General features: G+C 38.1%; 1 protein-coding gene across 1 annotated transcript in view; it reads right to left on the minus strand.

Annotated features, from left to right (window-relative positions):
• Window positions 1-225: 225 nt before the first annotated feature.
• Window positions 226-20,313, minus strand: part of STMN2 (stathmin 2) — a 50,807-nt gene continuing 30,719 nt past the window's right edge. Inside the window, exons 4-5 of the mRNA XM_036887517.2 lie at window positions 11,024-11,215; window positions 226-1,560 (exon numbers count right to left, since the gene is read on the minus strand). Coding sequence (XP_036743412.1) covers window positions 1,501-1,560; window positions 11,024-11,215 — 252 coding nt within the window. The 3' untranslated portion in view covers window positions 226-1,500. The remainder of the gene's footprint in view (window positions 1,561-11,023; window positions 11,216-20,313) is intronic.

Here is a 20,313-nt window from a genome sequence, read left to right on the forward strand (position 1 = left end):
CTGAATGTTCTTAAGGGGAACAGATTGAAGACCTCTCCTGCTGTGTTGGCCTGCCAGAGGGAGGCAGAAAAGAGATGCTGCCTGCTGCTACAGAAGGGAAGTGAATCAGCAGGGCCCTGGTTTCCTTCAAACTGTAATTATTGTCTCTTTGCTTATGAGATTGTCTAATCCAATGACCGCCCTTTTAAAATCTGAGCACAAAGGGGCAAGAGAACAGACCAAACCTTTATTAGTTCACAGAACTCCAATTCTTTATTAATCACAGCTTGCTCACAATGACATACAGGAAAATAGCACTAATGAAGAGTAAATATGCAGGCAGCAACCTTCAGGAGTTGGGAGTTGGGGGAGAAACGACTTCAAAACTGCGATAGGTACTTATGGTAGGTGTCTGGTGAGTCTCTTAGTTGGCACAAATGCCCTGCCTAGCCCCCTTAACTGCGCCAGTCCTTACAGATGAAGTATTGTTTTTAATAGGCAGGATTGCCTCACACTGGGGAAGAAAGACCAGCTTGAGTGAAAGTCCGCAGTGTTTTTGATTTTGTTTGCGTGTGTGTTTTAATGCAACAACCAGCTCACAGTTTCCAAGTGGAAAAATATTCAGGCTCATCATGTACTTGTACTATAGGTAAGAGCTTAAAATGAACATCATCAATCATGGCATCCACAAATAAGCCACCTGACACATTAATTCATTCCATCAAAAGAACTTAAACTAGAGAATTAAGCCCACTTCATGAAGAGCGTTTCACAGCTGCTTGAACCGTTTGGATTGGGATCTGTGTACAGCACTTTAAAAGGTTCAACAGTTTGCTTCCACCCAGAATGATCTCAGATCTGTCTTCTCATCCATCCCTTTCGAAAGACAAAACACATTTGTAGCACATAATCTAATCAAAGCAGAAGTAAATGCTATGATTGGTAGCTTTTTCTTGGCCTGGCTTTGTTGTTAGGCAGATTATGAGCGAACAAATGTGGAGGTTGATGTGGAGTCTTACTACCTGTAATCTAGGTATGATCTTACCAAGTTCACAGACTACAAAGCCATCTAGGTCATTAGGCAGTGGTGGGTTTCTAGCACCAAAGACTGTCTACTGACCTCATTTTTCTGTTGGGATGAAAAGGGCAGGCAATGGAGTTAGACATGGGGAGCTTCAAAAAGAACAGACCTAGCAAATTCATTTGAGTGGAAAGACACAACATCAAAAGCCTGTTACAGGACATGTAAGATTATGAAATAACTTGCATAATGCAATACTTGTATTTTTTAACAAAAATGTAAGTATTTACAAAATAAGATCCAAGGTATTTTTTAAACATCAAGCAAAACATTCTGCAAAGAGACCGCATTGATTTTTTTTATTTTTGATTCTGTTTTGTTTTTCATAATGAGTTCTTTTTAAACCATGTCATACATTTCCCATACTGATATCGCATGATCCATTATAATATAGGCAGGGGGATTTACTAATGGTGGGGCGTGCCATACCCTCCATCTCTTCAGCCAGACAGTTCAACCTGGAGTTCCTTGTTCCGGCGCACCTCCACAGCGTGCCTCTCCTGAAAGACAGAAGGAGAAGCGATGTCACAGGGCCTCGCCACCTGCTCTGGAGAGTCAGGCTTGCCTATCCTTCACGTACAGTGCTCTTCACTGGGAGCCACCCAGTTTGATGTCTACCTTATGGTAGGTTTTTTATTTCACAAGGAAGGAAAACATGGGACCTGGTGAGTGTCACATTACAAAAGATCTTACAAGACTTAGGAGTGTCTAAAAAAATTTAACTATTTGATTAATACTGATCAGAAGGTCATATGACTAAGAGAATTCTGAATATTATGACTGCTGTATAAATCCAGAAGAGAGCAATAAAACATCACGTTGTTGTTTTCATTTCAATGTCAGTGTTTTCCTTTTCCCTAATATTTTAAGGGCTTTATAATTGCCGACGGACCCTTTGCCAGATTAGACGCAGGAAGAAGGCTTTTTGTGTGCTTCCTACACTCAGCCTGTTAGTCAAGGCCTTTCAAAACTTGAGTCCAAATGACATTTCCACTCTTGCCCTTCACCTTTATCCTACACATACTTGATATTTGAGTTTAACAGAATTGTCCTTCCATGCCATTTTCAATGCTTGAGATTCCTAGTCTTCCATCTCCATTTGGTCAGGATCAGCAACTCACTCTTCACACTCTGTAAAGTCACTTCTTTCTTCATGAAGATTTTTGTGAGACTGCAAACTGAAAGTAGTCTCACTTTGCATTTGATCAGCTGCATAAATCTTTCCTCTTATGGGGCAATGTAGTCATTTTATTTGAACTTGTACTCTGGGCATTTCTGCTCTTGTCTTATCTGCTATATTGAGCAGATGCTTATATGTAAGCTCAGGGAGGGCCAGGGCTGTGGTTTTCTCACTTTGGTTACATTTGAAGGGTAGAGATGAGTATTTGGCACATAGCACGTGACTGGTAGATGTTTACTTATGTGACAAACTTGGTTTGGGAACTGAACTTTCTGAGGAGGGAACTGATGGAGGGAAGATGGATCCAGTACTTTTCAGCACACACTTCTGCCTGGGTTAATCAGCCCATTGTTTAGCATATCATAGGTGCACATAATTTTTTGTGAATTTAAAATTAAAAATGATAATGATTATTAGAATTCTTTACTTTTAGACTTAAGAGTATTATTTATATTGCTATTTTTTCCCCTGTAGCTTCAGAAATTTCTTGTGGCTCTATAGATTCCTTTAGTTTAGGGGCAATGACCTTGACAATCTGTAAAGTAAATCTTTTTATTAAACTCTATTAATCTCAAGGGGATTACAGGGCTCTTTGTAATACTGAGCACTTACTAGGTACTGAGTATGTTCTAGTTCTGCGTAAATACGTATTTCACTTGTATAATTCCCTTCATCCTCACACCATCCTGCGGCTCCCGTTTTACAGAGGAAGAAAGGCTAAATCACTTGCCCCAGATCCCATAACTAGCAGGAGGCGGAGCTGGGACTCAAACCTGGGCGTCCTCGCTCTATAGCTCACCCTCCTACCCACGGCCATGGAACCTCAGTGTTAGCATGAAGAGAAAATTTTATAGTTTTGTGGAAAAATGTGCCTTTTCAAATGTACGTTCTGGGAGAAAAAGGCATTTCACCATATACTTCCTTCAAAGATACAGAATTTGAGTAAGCAGGAAGTTGACTCTAGAGAAAGAGTTTATAAAAACAATTTTACTTAATTGGTTTAAATGAGCTTTTTATGTATGTTCAAAATCCATGAAGAGAAGGGAAAAAAAGCATGTATATAGAGAATCATGTCCTGTTTGGAAATGTCACAGGGGAATTAGCAGGGATGTAGCTGACTCTTCCTTCTTTTCTGTTATTAGGAGGAAAAAGATGGACAGTCTTTTTCTCATGCAGGAAGAAACCGATCAGTGAGAGCTGAGCTCTGATCATGTTTGAGAAAAGGCCCAGACCATCACTAGGCTAGAAAGAGAAAGCCTCAAGTCTAAAGATTCACACAAACTCAAACTGATAATATAACAGGAAGCATTAAAATTAGTAATATTAGGCTACTTTGGAGCAAACTTAACTCAAAATTAGTTGTAAGAAAAGGATTTTGACATAGGGAAGAACAAAAATGTAATCTGTGAGTTTGAGATAACATGAAAAATAGAGAAATTGAAATAAGTTCTGAGTTTCTAGGAAAAAATATTATTTTCAAGTATTTCAGTAAATCTATTATTCGAAAACTTTGCATTCAAAGCATCAAATATATACTCATGAAATTAAAAAGTGACTTTATATCAAAATGTGAGATAGTTGAAGATAAACATGCAGTAGGCATGTAATTTTCAACAGTTTTTTTTTTTAATCAGCAAACTTCTTGCAAATGTCAGAGACCTACAGTCCAGAGGTTACTAAGGTAGTTTTGATATTCCAAGAAAGCTCATCAAGAAGTCAAGGCTATTTTTTTGATAAAATTCATTTCGTTGGGTTTCTAATATTTGCCAGGCACTGACAGACACATAGAGGGCTAGACAGACTGTAGAAGATGTACATTTACAATGTTCTTTGCAATTTATCCCCTTCCTCCCATCAATATATGAGAAGTGCAATAAATAGCATTTTACCATTGTAACTATCCATTGATATGCAAAAATGTATGAAAGGTGTTTTTTTTTTGAAAAATTCTGATTTTCTAAGAAAATACGATTAGAGAGATTTCTATACTGGACGCCAAGAAATATGAAATCTTTTATTTTTTTTCTTTACTTTTTAATGTCCCCCTTAATGCCTCTAAGGTATCAGCAATAAACAAGTGGCTAGAACTAGATGACCTAGGGTATCAATTTCACCTATAAAATTCTGCTACATGAGTCTATTTAAATGCAAGAAGAGGTCAACATCATTAGAAATTGTTCTTTTTACTAATAACTAGGCACTTGCAATACAAAAGAGGGGTCAGGAGTGAGTTGTGAGTGTCAGGAAAGCCCATTTTCATACATCCGGATGTTGGCAGTGGTCACTGGAGTATGAACTTTCAATGCTGCTGCTAAACCTGCTTACTGGGCAGTGTTTGATGATTGACAAAGAGTTGTGGCTTTAGCTTAGTATGAAAATCTGGAATCAAAGACACATGGGTTCAAATCTTGATTCTGTGCTCTCAGAACTTAATGAACTAGGGTAATAAGATTATCTCCTTTTAGAATTGTTTGGATTGAATGCAATTGTACATGTGAAATGCCTGTCCGATAGCAAGCCATCAATAAAGGCTAGTTTTATCTCCTTTTTCCTCTCATTATTCTTCTATCAGACATGTTCAATAGTAAGTAGTTATACAAATGGCATTCATGAATCAGAATAACAAAAAAAAATGTCAGATGAGAAAAACGAAATTTTATAATAGATGAGAATTGATAGATGTTGAAATCTGTATCTAAAGAGTTATACATCATCAATATCATTCCTTAGCAAAAGAATTACAGACTCTTATTCCCTTAAGAAAAATATTTTTAACCATTTTAAGCCACATCATCTTATATAATACGGTCATAACTAAAATTATGGCTATAATGTTTCCACTTGACCTTTTCTATATTGTTAGAGTTGAAACGATCAATTACTAAAACAATGTCTCTTATTTCCTAAGTACTGTACTTTGTGATTGGGTAGGGTAAAGCAGCTGTAAAGGCTGTCTGGATATTTTCTTCTCTTAATCCTGAACACTACTGAAAGCTCCTTTGGTATTTGGTACAATATTACGAGCTGGGTAGTCTTGACATTGGCTAGTGAATAGCACAGTAGAGTTATAAAAGCAAGAAAATGTGACATGATTTGGATTAAGTGGAAAATTTAACAAGGTTCAGGAGCAGTTCCTTTCAATGACCTGCTAAGATAATTAACATTCTCCCTTTCCTCTATTATCCTACCATCTGATATTTACTAAATGTTGGGTTCCTTGAGACTAGCAGGTTTTTCCGTGTTATTTCCACATATTTTTCCTCCCACTGCTTGAGTGATATGCTTTATTGCAGTCCATAATATTTCCAAGCCTATTCACTAGCTGCATTTGAAAATTTAACTACATAATTTCATTATGTATTACAGTAATGGAAAATTGTGAGGGTGGAGAGAAGCTTTAGAAATACTTGAGAAAATAAAGTATTATTAGACATTGGGTGGACCAACTGTAAAATTCAGGGGATAGTTGTACAGATTTTACATCCGGATTGCTCTGCAGATTTCTTTAGTCCTCAGTTTTAAAGAAATTGGACTGGTGGTCATGGCTAATGTGATATAGTTGTCAATAATGGGAGGCAAACAAAGACATGGGATCCCAATTAACTGATCCATTTCTGAAAAAGGTCCTGGCTGACATCAAAAGATTGGTAATTAGATGTACATTTATGGCATTGAAGTTGTAGGTTTAATGAATGTTATGTATTGCTGTTAAAATGATTAAACCTGCTATAACAGATTTTTCAAAATTAACTTCTAACTACAGATCCTGGTTGGGTCTGATGAGAGAGCTGCTGCTATTCAGGGTTCCTAAAGGGTCAGGGAGTGAATTTTCTGCAGGATACTGTTGAGTGTGTTAGGGGAAGAAAGTCATGTTAGAGGAGGAAGAAAGTGTCTCTTTAATCCCTTCTGCAAGGCAAGAAGGGGTGTTTTCCTTTCTGTCTCTGTCTGTATTTCTTATGCTAGTGTAAGAATAAGAATGCTTTCAGCTTCACTAGAGTGTCAGTCATATTCCACAGCCTACAGTTTTGAGTCCTGGATATGATTATGTCACTCAGCTTGAGTGGCATAGGCATATGTCTTGTGGCACAGGCATTCCTCCTCCACATGGGATTCTCTTCTATACAATAAGCTGGAGTGCTGAGATGAGGTGCTATGGAAACAAAAATGGAAATGAAAAAATAGGGTGCAAAATTCTTCTTGGAAGGAAGAAAAGCATTTAAATATAATTCATGACAATATAGCAAAGCATATTTAAGAAGCCTTTAGCTAAGTGGTTTCTCAACTCAAGCTAAGTATTAGTGTCTACTGGTTAGCTTTCAAAGCAATACTGATCTCAGGGTTCCACCCTAGGCAATTAACTTAGAATCTCTTATTTTCAAGAGCTCTTCAGTAGAATCTAAAGTGCGACTGCGATTGCTTTGGGCTTTCAGTTTTAGCTAAAGGCTGTGATCTACCACAGCTGGGACTCCAAGAGGTTTGGGGGGATTTATCACTGAATGACACTGAGGATACCATCATAGGTACCATGGGAGAATATGATCTGCTTACCTGCTCAATTCTCTTAATTGAGGAGGAGAAGGGCCGAGGGCTTGGGCGTTAGGCAGATGGCTGGCAAAAGCTCATGTGGGACTGTACCACATCTCTTGGGCTACAGGTAGGGCCAGTGAGGGCTGTGAAAATGGTGGGCACTTAGTGTGTTAGTCTTGATGTAGATTAATTTTTTTACTGACTTTCTTCAGTGCTTTTGTGTTTACCATCTACATTGGCCCATATCACATACTGTTTTATTCTCTAAATTTTGCTATGTTATTTTTTGCTGGATTTTATATTGCCTGCATTGGGAAAGAGATGGCTGGTAAACACCTTTGATATTACACTCCCTTCCAGGTCACTAAGCATATAGTAAGACTCAGTAAATACTCACTGAATGATTAACACATTAATAGGTGTCATTTCAGTAGTAATCATCTTTTGATGTGGCAGATTCCAGAACAGCTTAGGCTATGTTGGCAGTTTCATACATTTTCAGCATTACTGTTATTATTGATCCTTTTTAAAATTTCTATTTAATTGCAGTAATTTCATTCAAACAAAAGGCTAGATATTGATCATAATAAAAATCTTGCTTTGTCGTATTTTAGGAAAAAGCAAAGTAGTTGTAGTATACACATACACAATACGCAAACTATTTTTTTTGGAAAAACAAAATTTTTCATCATGTCTACAACATATTGTAAAATACATCAAATGGAAGTAAATTTGGGGTTCCCTAGTAAGTATCTCCACTTTATAAAGAAGTTTACAGATCTTGGGGGACACTGACCAAAGATCCCATTAGATTTGAAAACTGTCTCTGTAACCATGGAGTATAAGGGGAAAAGTATTCCTAAAAATGATCTGAGCTGCATGATTCAGTGTGGAATAGAATACTGTCAGCTGAGATTTATGTCAGAATAGGATATAAGCTACTAATTCTCAAACCCGGCTATAAGCTGGAATCATTTGGAGAGTTAAAAAAGATTGTGGTGCCTGTGTCCCACCATTGAGATACTGCATCTTGATGTCAGGGATGTTAAACACTCCACAGGTTGATTATTTCCTGGGCAAACTGTATGTACATATGCATGTGTGTATGAATGGGGGAAGAGACTGAATCTGGGGGACAGTGGGGAAAAGTGCAGAGAGGTGCTGGGCATGGGGTGGGTGAAAATACACAGAGAAAAATAAACTGCCTGTTAAAATCTAATGTTTCTAAGTGAAAGACATATACTCTGAAAACTACAAGACACTCATGAGAGAAATTAAAGATACCAATAAATGGAAACACATCCTGTGCTCATGGATAGGAAGAATTAATATTGTCAAAATGGCCATCCTGCCTAAAGCAATCTATTGATTCAATGCAATTCCTATCAAAATACCAACAGCATTTTTCAGCGAACTAGAGCAAATAGTTCAAAATTCATATGGAACCACAAAAGACCCTGAATAGCTAAAGCAATCCTGAGAAGGAAGAATAAAGTGGGGGGAATTATACTCCCTGAGTTCAAGCTCTACTATAAAGCCACAGTAATCAAGACAATTTGGTACTGGCACAAGAACAGACCCATAGACCAATGGAACAGACTAGAGATCCCAGATATAAACCCAAGCATATATGGTCAATTAATATACGATAAAGGAGCCATGGATATACAATGGGGAAATGATAGCCTCTTCAAGAGCTGGTGTTGGCAAAACTGGACAGCTACATGTAAGAGAATGAAACTGGATTATTGTCTAACCCCATACACAAAAGTAAACTCAAAATGGACCAAAGACCTGAATATAAGTCATGAATCTATAAAACTCTTTGAAAAAAACATAGGCAAAAATCTCCTGAATATAAGCATGAGCAACTTCTTCCTGAATGCATCTTCTTGAGCAAGGGAAACAAAAGCAAAAATGAACTCATGGTACTACATTAAACTAAAAAGTTTCTGTATGGCAAAGGACACCATCAACAGAGTAAAAAGGCATCCTACAGTATGGGAGAATATATTCATAAATGACATATCCGATAAAGGGTTGACATCCAAATTATATAAAGAGCTCATGCACCTCAACAAACAAAAAGCAAATAAGCCACTTAAAAAATGGGCAGAGGAGTTGAACAGACACTTCTCCAAAGAAGAAATTCAGATGGCCAACAGGCACATGAGAAGATGCTCCACATCTCTAATCATCAGAGAAATGCAAATTAAAACCACAATGAGATATCACCTCACACCAGTTAGGATGGCCAATATCCAAAAGACAAACAACAACAAATGTTGGCGAGGATGTGGAGAAAGGGGAATCCTCCTACACTGCTGGGGGGAATGTTAAATATTTCAACCATTGTGGAAAGCAGTACGGATGTTCCTCAAAAAACTGAAAATAGAAATACCATTTGACCCAGGAATTCCACTCCTAGGAATTTACCCTAAGAATGCAGGAGCCCAGTTTGAAAAAGACATATGCACCCCTATGTTTATCGCAGCACTATTTACAATAGCCAAGAAATGGAAACAACCTAAGTGTCCATCAGTAGATGAATAGATAAAGAAGATGTGGTACATATACACAATGGAATATTATTCAGCCATAAGAAAACAAATCCTGCCATTTGCAACAATATGGATGGAGCTAGAGGGTATTATGCTCAGTGAAATAAGCCAGGAAGAGAAAGACAAGTATCAAATGATTTCACTCATCTGTGGAGTATAACAACAAAGAAAAAACTGAAGGAACAAAACAGTAGCAGACTCACAGAACCCAAGAATGGACTAACAGTTACCAAAGGCAAAGGGATAGGGGAGGATGGGTGGGAAGGGAGGGATAAGAGGGAAAAAGGGGCATTACTTTTAGCACGTATAATGTAGGGGGAGGCACGGGGAAGGCAGTTTAACACAGAGAAGACAAGTAGTGATTCTATAGCATCATACTACGCTGATGGGACCATGACTATAATGGGTTATGTGATGGGGACTTGATAATAGGGGGAGTCTAGTAACCATAATGTTGTTGTTCATGTAATTGTGCATTAATGATAGCAAAAAGAAAATGGATACATATTAAAAAATGTATATATAACGTTTCTGGAAATAGCAGTTAAAAATACAAATTTTATGAAGTCTTTTATAATTGAAATTAAGAGGGATATGCTCTAAGTGTGCATATGTAATTTCAGAAGTAATAATGTTCCTCAACTGCTAATGATATAAAATCTTGCACTGAATACTTGTCTTTGAGAATCCCGGAATAGATCAGCATGCCACATTCCCAGCAAATGCACTTGATATTTGTGGGGCTAGGCTATGAGATGAAGGGCAAGTCACAATTATCCTGAATAAAAAACGTTAGAGGTTCTTTGCTATCCATGGTCAGCACTGGTCAGCAGGAATCTCCTCAGTCTTGTAGAGAAGTACCACTTAGTGTAAATGGAGGGAGACTGATTGGCTCAAGGTCAGGGGAGTAAATTTTACTGAATGCAACTTTGCTCTCCTGCATGTCTGCAAAGAACTTGCTATGCCCCCTCCAAATTCTGACCTGACACATTTAGGTGAAGCACAATGACAGTTCTAAGAGTGGATACATAGCATAGCATACATAACATAGAACCTATAAAAGGGAAAGAGAGAATATTTCCAAAGGATCTACAGCACAGCTCATCCTGATTGACAGGAATGTTCAGGTTGGCAAGAAGAGAGGCACTGGGTACCAGAACTGGAGGGAGTGAACGTTCCCTACTCACTCTCCTTTGCTTTGGTTCCATGCAATATTATTAAACCCTAGTTTTCCATGCAGATTTTCCTACATGGAGATAGTGGGTTTCCCACTGTTCATAATCTGTTCTTTTCTGACAAATACATTTTTCCAACTGATTTATACATTTTACTATTACATTATAATTATTAAAATGTTTTATTATGTAATATTATGTTATTTATTAGTACTATCTATCTGTAAGAAATGCTGAATATTTTCCAGCATATTGGTTCTGAAGGTTTGTACAGAAGCCTTTTTATACCTTTGAAAAGCAAGCATCTACCTCCCAGAATGCACTCGCCGCTGGAACATCTGACACAATGTGAGCTTTGATGTTGGATCCCATTAGTCTACCGTGTCGCGCGCCCAGGAAGCCAGTGCTACAGTGGGAGGCCCTACCCATCGGGTTAGCTGTCCTCAGGTGCCCCAACTGGGAGTTCACCCAGTTGTGTTACACACGAATGTGCATCTGCTCAGGACTTGGTTGTGATTACCTTCTCCTGCAGACGTTCAATAATAGCAGCTAGATTAGCCTCACGGTTCTCCTTAATTTGTTCCATTTTCAGGATCAGCTTTTCCTCCGCCATTTTGCTGAAGTTGTTGTTTTCCTCCAAAGCCTTCTGAAGGACTTCTCGCTCGTGCTCCCTCTTCTCCGCCAACTGTTTCAGCACCTGGGCCTCCTGAGACTGGGGAAGAAAAACATATCCATCTTCTAATCACCCAAATGCAAACCTGGCAGAATAATGATTACTGACTTGGGAGAGCATTCTTTTCAAATGAAAAACCTCTAGCCCTGAGCACTGTTGTCCGTTCTGTGCTCATGTCGATGGCGTAGAGTTGCCTAGAGAATGTGGTTAGTTGGGAAATGTGGCTAGCTGGATTTTCAGCTGTGAATTTTTTTGAACAGACTGTCTTAGAAGAAGCATCTAACCCTTATGGAGGAATTTTTGTGTTTTAAAAATAACTTGCTACTAAGCATATATTCAGTAAAGAGGTCTGTGATTAATCATTGGATAGAAACATCCATTGAAACCTGAAGAAAATAGGTGAGGATTGGGGCATGTTTCAGTCTTTTTCCCGCCCCACTGTTCTTTGATCAGCTACAGGCTGGGTCCTGCAGTGAACTTTTCAGTTTTCACTAATCAAATAGCCCAATTCACTGTCTTATTTTATTCCACACCCGTCTCCCATTCAGGGGTCCCCATGGTTGATGACAGCTGTAGTCTTTCCCGAACTTCCTCATCTGTACCCACAGATGTCCACTGAGTGGGGCTGTTTGATAGGAAATTTCACAGTTAAGGGCACATCACTAAGAAATAAGAGGAAATGACCTTGGTCCTTCATTTCAGAAAATTCAATCTAACTAACCTTCAGTCCAGAAAAAAATTCTAGACTGAGAGAAGGCTGGGTTATTATAAAACAAGGGCGCAGTGTGATCTGAGAACTGGGGATTAGACCGGAGCCCTGGGTTTTCTAATGGACAGAAAACCATGGGGCAGTTTCAGGAAAGAAAACAAAACCAAACAAATAAAAATAAAGCACAGCAAAACTTAACTTGTCAACTGATTTTAGATTGTTTTCCTCTGTTTAGCACACATCCATCAAACATAGCTGCTGAGGGAAGGTGGCTATGTGAACATTCTGCTCAGGGTGTTAGCAGATGCTTCCCTTGCCTCTTCCCCTAGATCGGTGCTCTAATGCTGCTCTGGACAGTATCCACCTGGACTTTCATGGCCATTTGTTTCTAGGAGCCTTTTTAGGGGAATTCCTGGGGACAGTGAAAAAAGCCCCAACCTGGTATCAGACAACATGGATTTGAGTCCTCTTTGTTGAGTGTGTGGGCCATCTGGGTGCTCTGGACATGGCCTCCCTGGCAAAGGGCCACGTGCCTGCAACTCTTCACACCGTGTCAGCTCACAGCTACCATGATGGTTATCAAGAGGCAACTGTGCAATTTTTAATTTTCAGATACTCAGGTTTGGCACTTTGGTAAGTAACGTTTGAACTTAATGTTTATAATCGCATTCTTAATTTTTTTTGTGAAAGAGCCAGAGACAGGGAATAGGATTGAGATGGGAAGGGCTTGGAGTTAAAAGGGTAACATAGCAACACATACCTTTTCAAATTTCTTGCCCTGGTGTGTGTGAATAAGCTCCCCCTCAAGACCCATTATCAACAATGGAGAGGCCTCTCGCCTTACTGGAGAGCAGCATTTGTTCAGTTTGAAATTCCTCAATTAATGGCATTAGTACTTTTGCAAGCCATTGGGGCTAAATGAGATTACCCAGGATAGGTGTCAAGTGCATTTCTTTGGCATAATTAATGGGGCGAAGCAAACAGAAGGCAGTAGAGAGCATTCTCACATGAAGCCGCTGCTAAATGACAAAGACCTGCCAAACTGGCCCAGGCCACATTTCAAGGCTGCTCATCTCTGTGGTGACTTTTCTTACACCCTGGAAGACAGAATTTTATCTAACATTGTCCCAACCAATGCATTTGTGGGGCTTAATACTTATCTACATTTCAAATATTTAAAGCCAAGTCCATGGAAAAAAAACCAAACTGCAGGATATGGAGTTGATATGTCCCACTGAGGAAATATATATGGCTCCCTAGTTTGGTCTCTCCTCAAAAGTACTCAGCTCTTAAATGCTTCTGTAGAGCTAATGGCCATGGGGCTTTTACCCCAGTTGCTAAGGTCTCTGTGTTTCTATTGCTGCAGAAAGTAATATTCCTTCCTTCTTCTCTTACAACTTAGCACCCAGTGCCTGTAAATTCTCCTAAGTTCACTCCAGGGAAGAAACTGAGTCTTCATGACTACAGCTTAATCTCCCAGTGAGAGCCTCAAGGAAGAAAACCAGTTATGATTCTAACATTTCTATCAATGAGCAAAATAAGCATTTAGCTCAGAAAACTGCCCTAAAACATAACTTATGTGTGAGAATATAGACTAAAAACATATGCTATACAGAAGTGGAAGCATGTTCCTTCATTTTGGGAGAATTTCTCACTACATGGTTGGACAGGCATTCTTACTTTATTCCTTGCTTGAGCAGATAAGCAGAAAGGAATCTTGACTGTATGGACTGATAAGAAGGCTGGAGAGGTGGGATTTGCTAGCAGTTGTTAGAAATAAATTGTTTAAGGGAGATGTATCTGACCACGGAGGATCATTTCTGAATAGCATGTACCTAACAGGAGGTCACTGAAATACTGAAATGGCAAGTTGGGGCATGATAATGATCATCTGATATAATGCAAATGTCCAGGCACGGTATTTATAGAACCGACACATGCAACATGACATTCTGGGAAGCTAAGGAAGCTTCTCCAATCACATGTAATAACAGAGGCAAGTGATTGTCAAACACCCTTTCTAGTATAAACCTCCTTACTCTGAACTCAGTATCACTGAAATTATTACATGAGACGTACGTGAAGGGAAAAATAATGAGACAGGAGAAAAGTTATAGTACATCTAGGAACACTAACGTTTTCCAAAGAGGTTCATTACCATTTCTGACATTACTGAGACTAAGAGTTTAATTACTGTACAAATGAAATGGAAGATAAATTTGAGCTAAGTGGTATATAATACTCATTTTACTTTGTGTATTTCTATGAGAGTTAAGACTGTATTTTAGATGTGCTAGTTTTCCACTCATTTCTGAAATAAACATATTTCTACCCCTTTATTTCCTTGTCCCTCTTCATCATTTGAATATACACTTGCTATCAGAAGCCATTTACCAGGCATTAGGTCTCCTGTACCTACAGGGCTTTGGGTAGTAGGTCAGAGGATGTGTTTCTCATTATTGGCTTTATTGTTAACAGTGAAGAACATTGACTCAGTTAACGTCACAAATGATGTCTTGTTAAATATGACAACTGAATGTAACTGGGTAAACAAAAGGGTACAATATTCACTTTGTGTTGAAGAGTCAGAAGCATAATAAAACATTTAAAATGATTAAAACCCAAGATCTTTAGAATGAGCCCTTCTGCTAAATAAAGCCTGTGAAGCGTTTGCTGTGGTTGTCCCTAGGAAGCGAAGCCCAGGGATGCGCTTCCCCGTGGGACTGGCGCAGTGGAGGACTCTGTGGATTGTGTGTCCCATTCTCCACAGACAGAAGGCTTCCCAAAGGTGGGTGACAAACAATCCAGCCCTTGGAGTTCCTAATCCACTGCTTACAAACCACCCTGGGTTTGACTTACTTGCTGTCTACAATGTGAGATGCCAACAAACAGAAAAGATGCTATCAGGTTTGGTGACAGATGATCCACTTTTGTGCCATTTTATTAAAAATAAACAACAGTTTTTTTTTTCAGAGTTGCAGTGACTTTAGAGTTGATTGTGCCAATATTGTGAGTATGCCAATTATAGCTTGCTGGACTAGTTTGAGTAGTTCTCTTTTTAGTTTAATCTATTTTAGGGTGAGATTTTAACAGTGTCATTAAAATCCTTAAGTTTTCATCATTTTCTTGTAATATGAATTTTTTTCAAGCTAATTTCCATTGGGCTGGCCTATTTATATAGCTGTTACCTATCAAACTGTCTCTCTGGTAAGTAATATTTAATAATATTTAAATTAAATAAATAAAATTTAATATATTTATGAGATGTATCATATGGTAGTATTTCAGAATCTGTTAATGGGAAACTTCTTTATGAGGTTTATTTATGATGGTTTATCTATTTGCTAGATCATTTCTGTGAGGTCAGAAACTGGATGTGTTTCTATGTAGTAATGGCTAACTCTTTTACAGTGCATGTTATATGTCTTTATGTAGAGTAATTCTTCCAATTCTCCCAGTAACTCCACGATGTAGTAGGTTTTATTATTAGTCTCATTTTATAGATGGGCAGAATAAGTCAGAGAGAGATTAGTGACTTGCCCGAGCTCACACAACTATTAAGTGATAAACAGAGACTTTGATCATAGACATTCTCTTAATCATATGTTCTTAACCATTGTTCTTTTAAAGATGATCTTAAATCCAGAGGCTTGGCTTAAGATGACTATATAATTTTTTGTCTAAACTGGGATACTTATAAAATTGATAATAACAATAGTGATATAAAAACAGCAGGAGTAAGTGGGAGTTATCCTGGGCCAAATAGGATGTATAGTTAGCTTAGCTCTGCTGCCTTTTGGTAAATAAATGCTTGTTGCATGAATACATGGATGGCTGGATGGAGGACTAAAGTGTTCATATGATTTCACACATGTAAGTCAGTTGCAGCTGGAAACTTTGATTTCAAAATACGAGCTTCCAGCTGACCTCCTGAGATAACATGGTCTCATGGAGGTGAACGCTGATTCCCAGAGATAATCAAAGAGGGGAGAAAAAAGCTGGAAGAGGGCTGATGCCTTTTAAAACAAATTTCTTCCACCAGCTAATCAAGGAGCATTCATTCCGGTTCAAAGGAGCCTAAGGGAGGACCATCCAGCACAGTAACCAGATGGTCGGTGCGGCCGAGTGTCAACAGATGGAGGGAGGAATCGGGGAAGGCACCTAGAGAGCTCACAGAAGCGGATTCGCACCCACACGGAGATGATGCGTGGCAGCACTCCAGCTACATAAATCCAGAAGGCCCTTGCAACCCAACCCAGCCTCGGTCACTGGTTCCCACACGTGGTCCCCAAACTCCCCAGAGCAGGCCTGGTAAGGGTATTAATGGAGCAGGAGAGAGGCTCATAGCTGCTTTGTGTTTTAAAAACACTATCAGAATTCATATTTCACATTTATGTCTATATCTATCTTCATATTTACTTTGAGTTAGAATTATGTCAATTTAGTGAGGAAATGCTTATTTTATGATTATCAGAAATATTAACTGCAACTGGCATTTATAGATTCCTTTGATTATAGCCATGATAAAAGGAATTTATTAATACTTATTTAAATGGAATGTATTTGTTAGGCAGAACCTTTAAAAACTTGTACTTTATGGGAAAGGAAATAGATCCAGTGTAAAGAAAATGTTGCTGACCACTGGGATAGGCTGGACATCTGTGTATTTTTGAAAGCCTTTAGGGACTCCTCATTTCCTGTGTAATGGAATTTGAGCACTGGCTTGGCATTCAAGGCCTCCACAGTCTCTCCTCCCTACTCTCCAACTCCTATCCAAATCCACTAGCTCAAACTATGGCTCTATCCACTGCCCGGAAGGTACACTTTCTGCATTCTCACCTCTGACTCTCCTTAGCTCTTGATCCATTCTCGCAGTCTAGAATGCTTTCATGTCTCCTCTGTTTATCTAACACTATGTTTCTAGTCACCCAGCTTTTCAGAGCAGGTATTTCTCTGAAAAGATGCTGTGGTTCACATCAAGTAGTGAAATGGTTTTATTTTCCTCAGTGACCTCCCATTTCACCTCTAGTCAAATTCCTTAAAATGCTACCCTCTGACCTTAGTTCCTACCAGTCTCCCCTTGCTGCTTCTGCTTCAGCCACACTGTCCTCTGAGTTATTTCTCAAGCAGTCCTAAAACACTCCTACCTCAGGGACTTTGCATTTGCTATTCTTTTTACCTTAAATGTTCTACCCTGAGAGAAGAGTTGCATGGCTCACTCCATACCTTCATGCTTTTTTCAAAATGTTCTCATAATCAAGAGGCCTTTTCTGACCACCTCATAGCTCTTTTCACCCCAGTACTACTGATTTCCTTTGCCCTGATTAAGTATCAACTGACATATTATATATTTATTCATTTGCTATTTCTCCCCAGTTGGAATATAAGATTGATGAGGTATCTCTGGTAGCTAGGACCATGCCTGTTAAATTGTGGGTGCTCAAAAATTATCTGTTGATTGAGTGATTTCCCTTAGGCTAAGAATTCTTTGGATTGCAGAATTAGTGTAATTTCAAAAGATGTCATTTGGAAACTCATTGACTATAATTTTGTTTTAGGATGGAGGATGAAGTAAAAAGTCAAAACAAATTCTATACTGCCACTTTAGCAATTGGTTCCAGAAGTTATTTATCATTTATTTATTCATTTAAAAATATTTGTAATGCTAACTATTGCCTGAGGCACTATTAAACAAAAGCCACAACCTCCTACCTTCCTGGAGTCTATAATCTAATGGAGGGGGGCAATATAAAGTTAAATAAATATGCAAATAAATACTGGTTTACCAGTTGTGCTAAGTTTTGGGAAGGAAAAATAAACGTGGGTTCCGTGAGAGAGACTAACTGATGAAAACCGGCTTCAGAGAAGCCCCCTTCCACAGCGAGGACCTGACATGTCAACTGAGACCCTAAGAAGCCAAGGGATTTAGAAGACCCTATTATAGAAGGTCCTGAACTTTCCCTGGATTGCTTCTGATAATGTAAAGACTGAAATCATAGTATGAACATTTAAAAGAAAATCCCTGAGTTTCTATATTAATGTAATTCTTAGAGAACATATATATACCTATATATAAAGCAGAGTTGAATCTGAATAATTATCTGGTACCAGTTTGAAAGGTTAGCCTTAAGTTCCCCATGGTTAACTAGACTTTTCATGGTCTAATCATTATATGTATCTGTGCTGTCCAACTCAGTAGCCACTAGCCACATATGACTATTTTTATGTTTTTTTAATGTTTTTTCAGTGTGACTGCTAGAAAAAATTAAAATGCCTAAGTGGCTCTCATTATATTTTTATTGGACAATGTTTCTATATAGCTGCATAGATTGCTTTTTTCATTCTATTTCTATAAAAATAACCACATGGGATGTTGGTAGAGCTAAAGAAGACAATCACAAGTTGAATAGTGTAGCTAAATAATTATTCTAATTGTTAAACAACACTAGACATCTCTAGATAAAATTGTGATTCTTTATAATTTTGCCTTTCTAAAAGCCATTTCTGCTTCTTTGGATAAGAACACCTCATTTTAGGGTATTACTTTACATTTCTCCCTCCAGGGAGCTTACACCTCAACTCCTCTGCAAGTGAGTTGTAAGCATGTGATCCAGGCTGGCCAATCAGTACTGCATCCCCTTGGCCACAATGACCGGCTCAGGGTTGCAAGACAGGCCTCTGAGACTCAATTCCAGGTCTTTGGTTAAAAATATCAGGAAAGAGAAACTCTCTTTCTGCTACAGTTGCTAATTTGTGAGGAAAAGAATTTGGGACTGACTGAAACTAAACTTTCTGGTATTGAAACCACTTAGAAGCAGGAAGAGAGTGATGATAGATATAAAAAGAAAGTTTTCCAACAATATTGCTTATCTCCTGGCTCCAGCTGTTTTTCAGGATGTAACCACCCCTAGTCTTTTTAGTCACAGACCCCCTTTTTGTTTTTACTATTTGAATTGAGTTTTGGTTACATGCATGTCTTCACTGAGATCGTTACTGAGATACATGTACTTGCCGAAAGCTTTTTAAAGAGAATTAACAGTTCTTCAAGTGATCATTAATTAAGTCAGTACAACCCAATAGAATAAAATCAATTAATGATTTTTTAAATTGGCACTTTCAGTTAATTAGTTACAGTTTCTTCGAATTAAAACCTTACTACCAGGACATAATCTATATATTGATTGTTGCCTTGAGAAATTTAACAAGTAATGCCAGAAATGTGAAGGAAGCCTGATTTTCAAGGGTTCTAAAATTTAAACTTTTTCCTGGTGTCATAATGCTGGATGATGACATTTGTAAATGTCATGTTTTGGCTGTTTCTAGTTCAATTCCATTGCATAGATGTGTAATTGCTGATAATTTATAGTTGTCAGGGTGCAGGAATTTTACCAGAGTCAGTAATTAATTAACCTAGGGAGTTTTATGAGAACACACAGTTAATTTTGATCATCTTCATGTTGTTCTTTTTTTTAAATAATTTCCTCCAGATTAAATACATCACTTGTAAACACCAGCAAGGTCTTGAATTTTCATCTCTAAGTTTCAGTTTCCACTCAGTCATGGACTGTATTTTCATCAAGTCACAGCATCTCTATATGTTAACCTATGACCCATAAGATGTTAATGCTTCAATGCCTGGGTGAGAACCTAAACTGTCCTGAGTAGAGCATGCTCTCTACCTTACAGTTCTGCTAAGTTACATATATTGGCAGCAAAGTCTTGATGGACTGTGACTCTAGATAAATTAATTAGCTTTGCTATGAGAAGAAGGCTATAAATAGCAACAAAAAAAAGCTGCCCAGGATTTTTCAAAGCAACATGGGTTAGTAGCTTTTTAAATTCACATCTAGAATAACATTTATTGGTCAAATGCAATAAATACACATGTAAAGAAATGCTTGTCAGATGCCTGAAGAACTTCACTTTTTGGTGAAAATTGAAACTGTGATCAGTATGTTTCATGACATAAGTAAATTTTTTCAACCACAAGGTTAAAACAAAAAGTATTTTCTGTTTCAGAAAACTTAATCTGAGAACTTCTAATCATGGAGCCTTGTTAATTGATCCCACATGTCAATGTATATGTATGTGTGTGTGTGTATATATATATGTATACACATACACGCACACATATTACACATGTACACATTTGGGTTTGCCCTCCACTCCCTGTTAGAGAATTCAGCCTTTAAGAGAAGAACTATCTTTGTTCTCTTTGTAACTATCCACCATAGAAGCCCTTAATGTATTTGCTAACTTTTTATAGGCATCTTAATAAAACAGAAAAGTAAGTGAAGTTTCCATTGAAATTGATGTATGAATGATTACCTAAAATGACTCCATTTGGGTTGATCAGGAACATCTTGATGGGATGGATCCAATAATTACACAGTTGGTACAAATACATTCAGATCTAACTTTTGTCTCT

Source organism: Manis pentadactyla, chromosome 3, assembly GCF_030020395.1.
Source record: "Manis pentadactyla isolate mManPen7 chromosome 3, mManPen7.hap1, whole genome shotgun sequence".
In the NCBI taxonomy this organism is placed as follows: Eukaryota; Metazoa; Chordata; class Mammalia; order Pholidota; family Manidae; genus Manis; species Manis pentadactyla.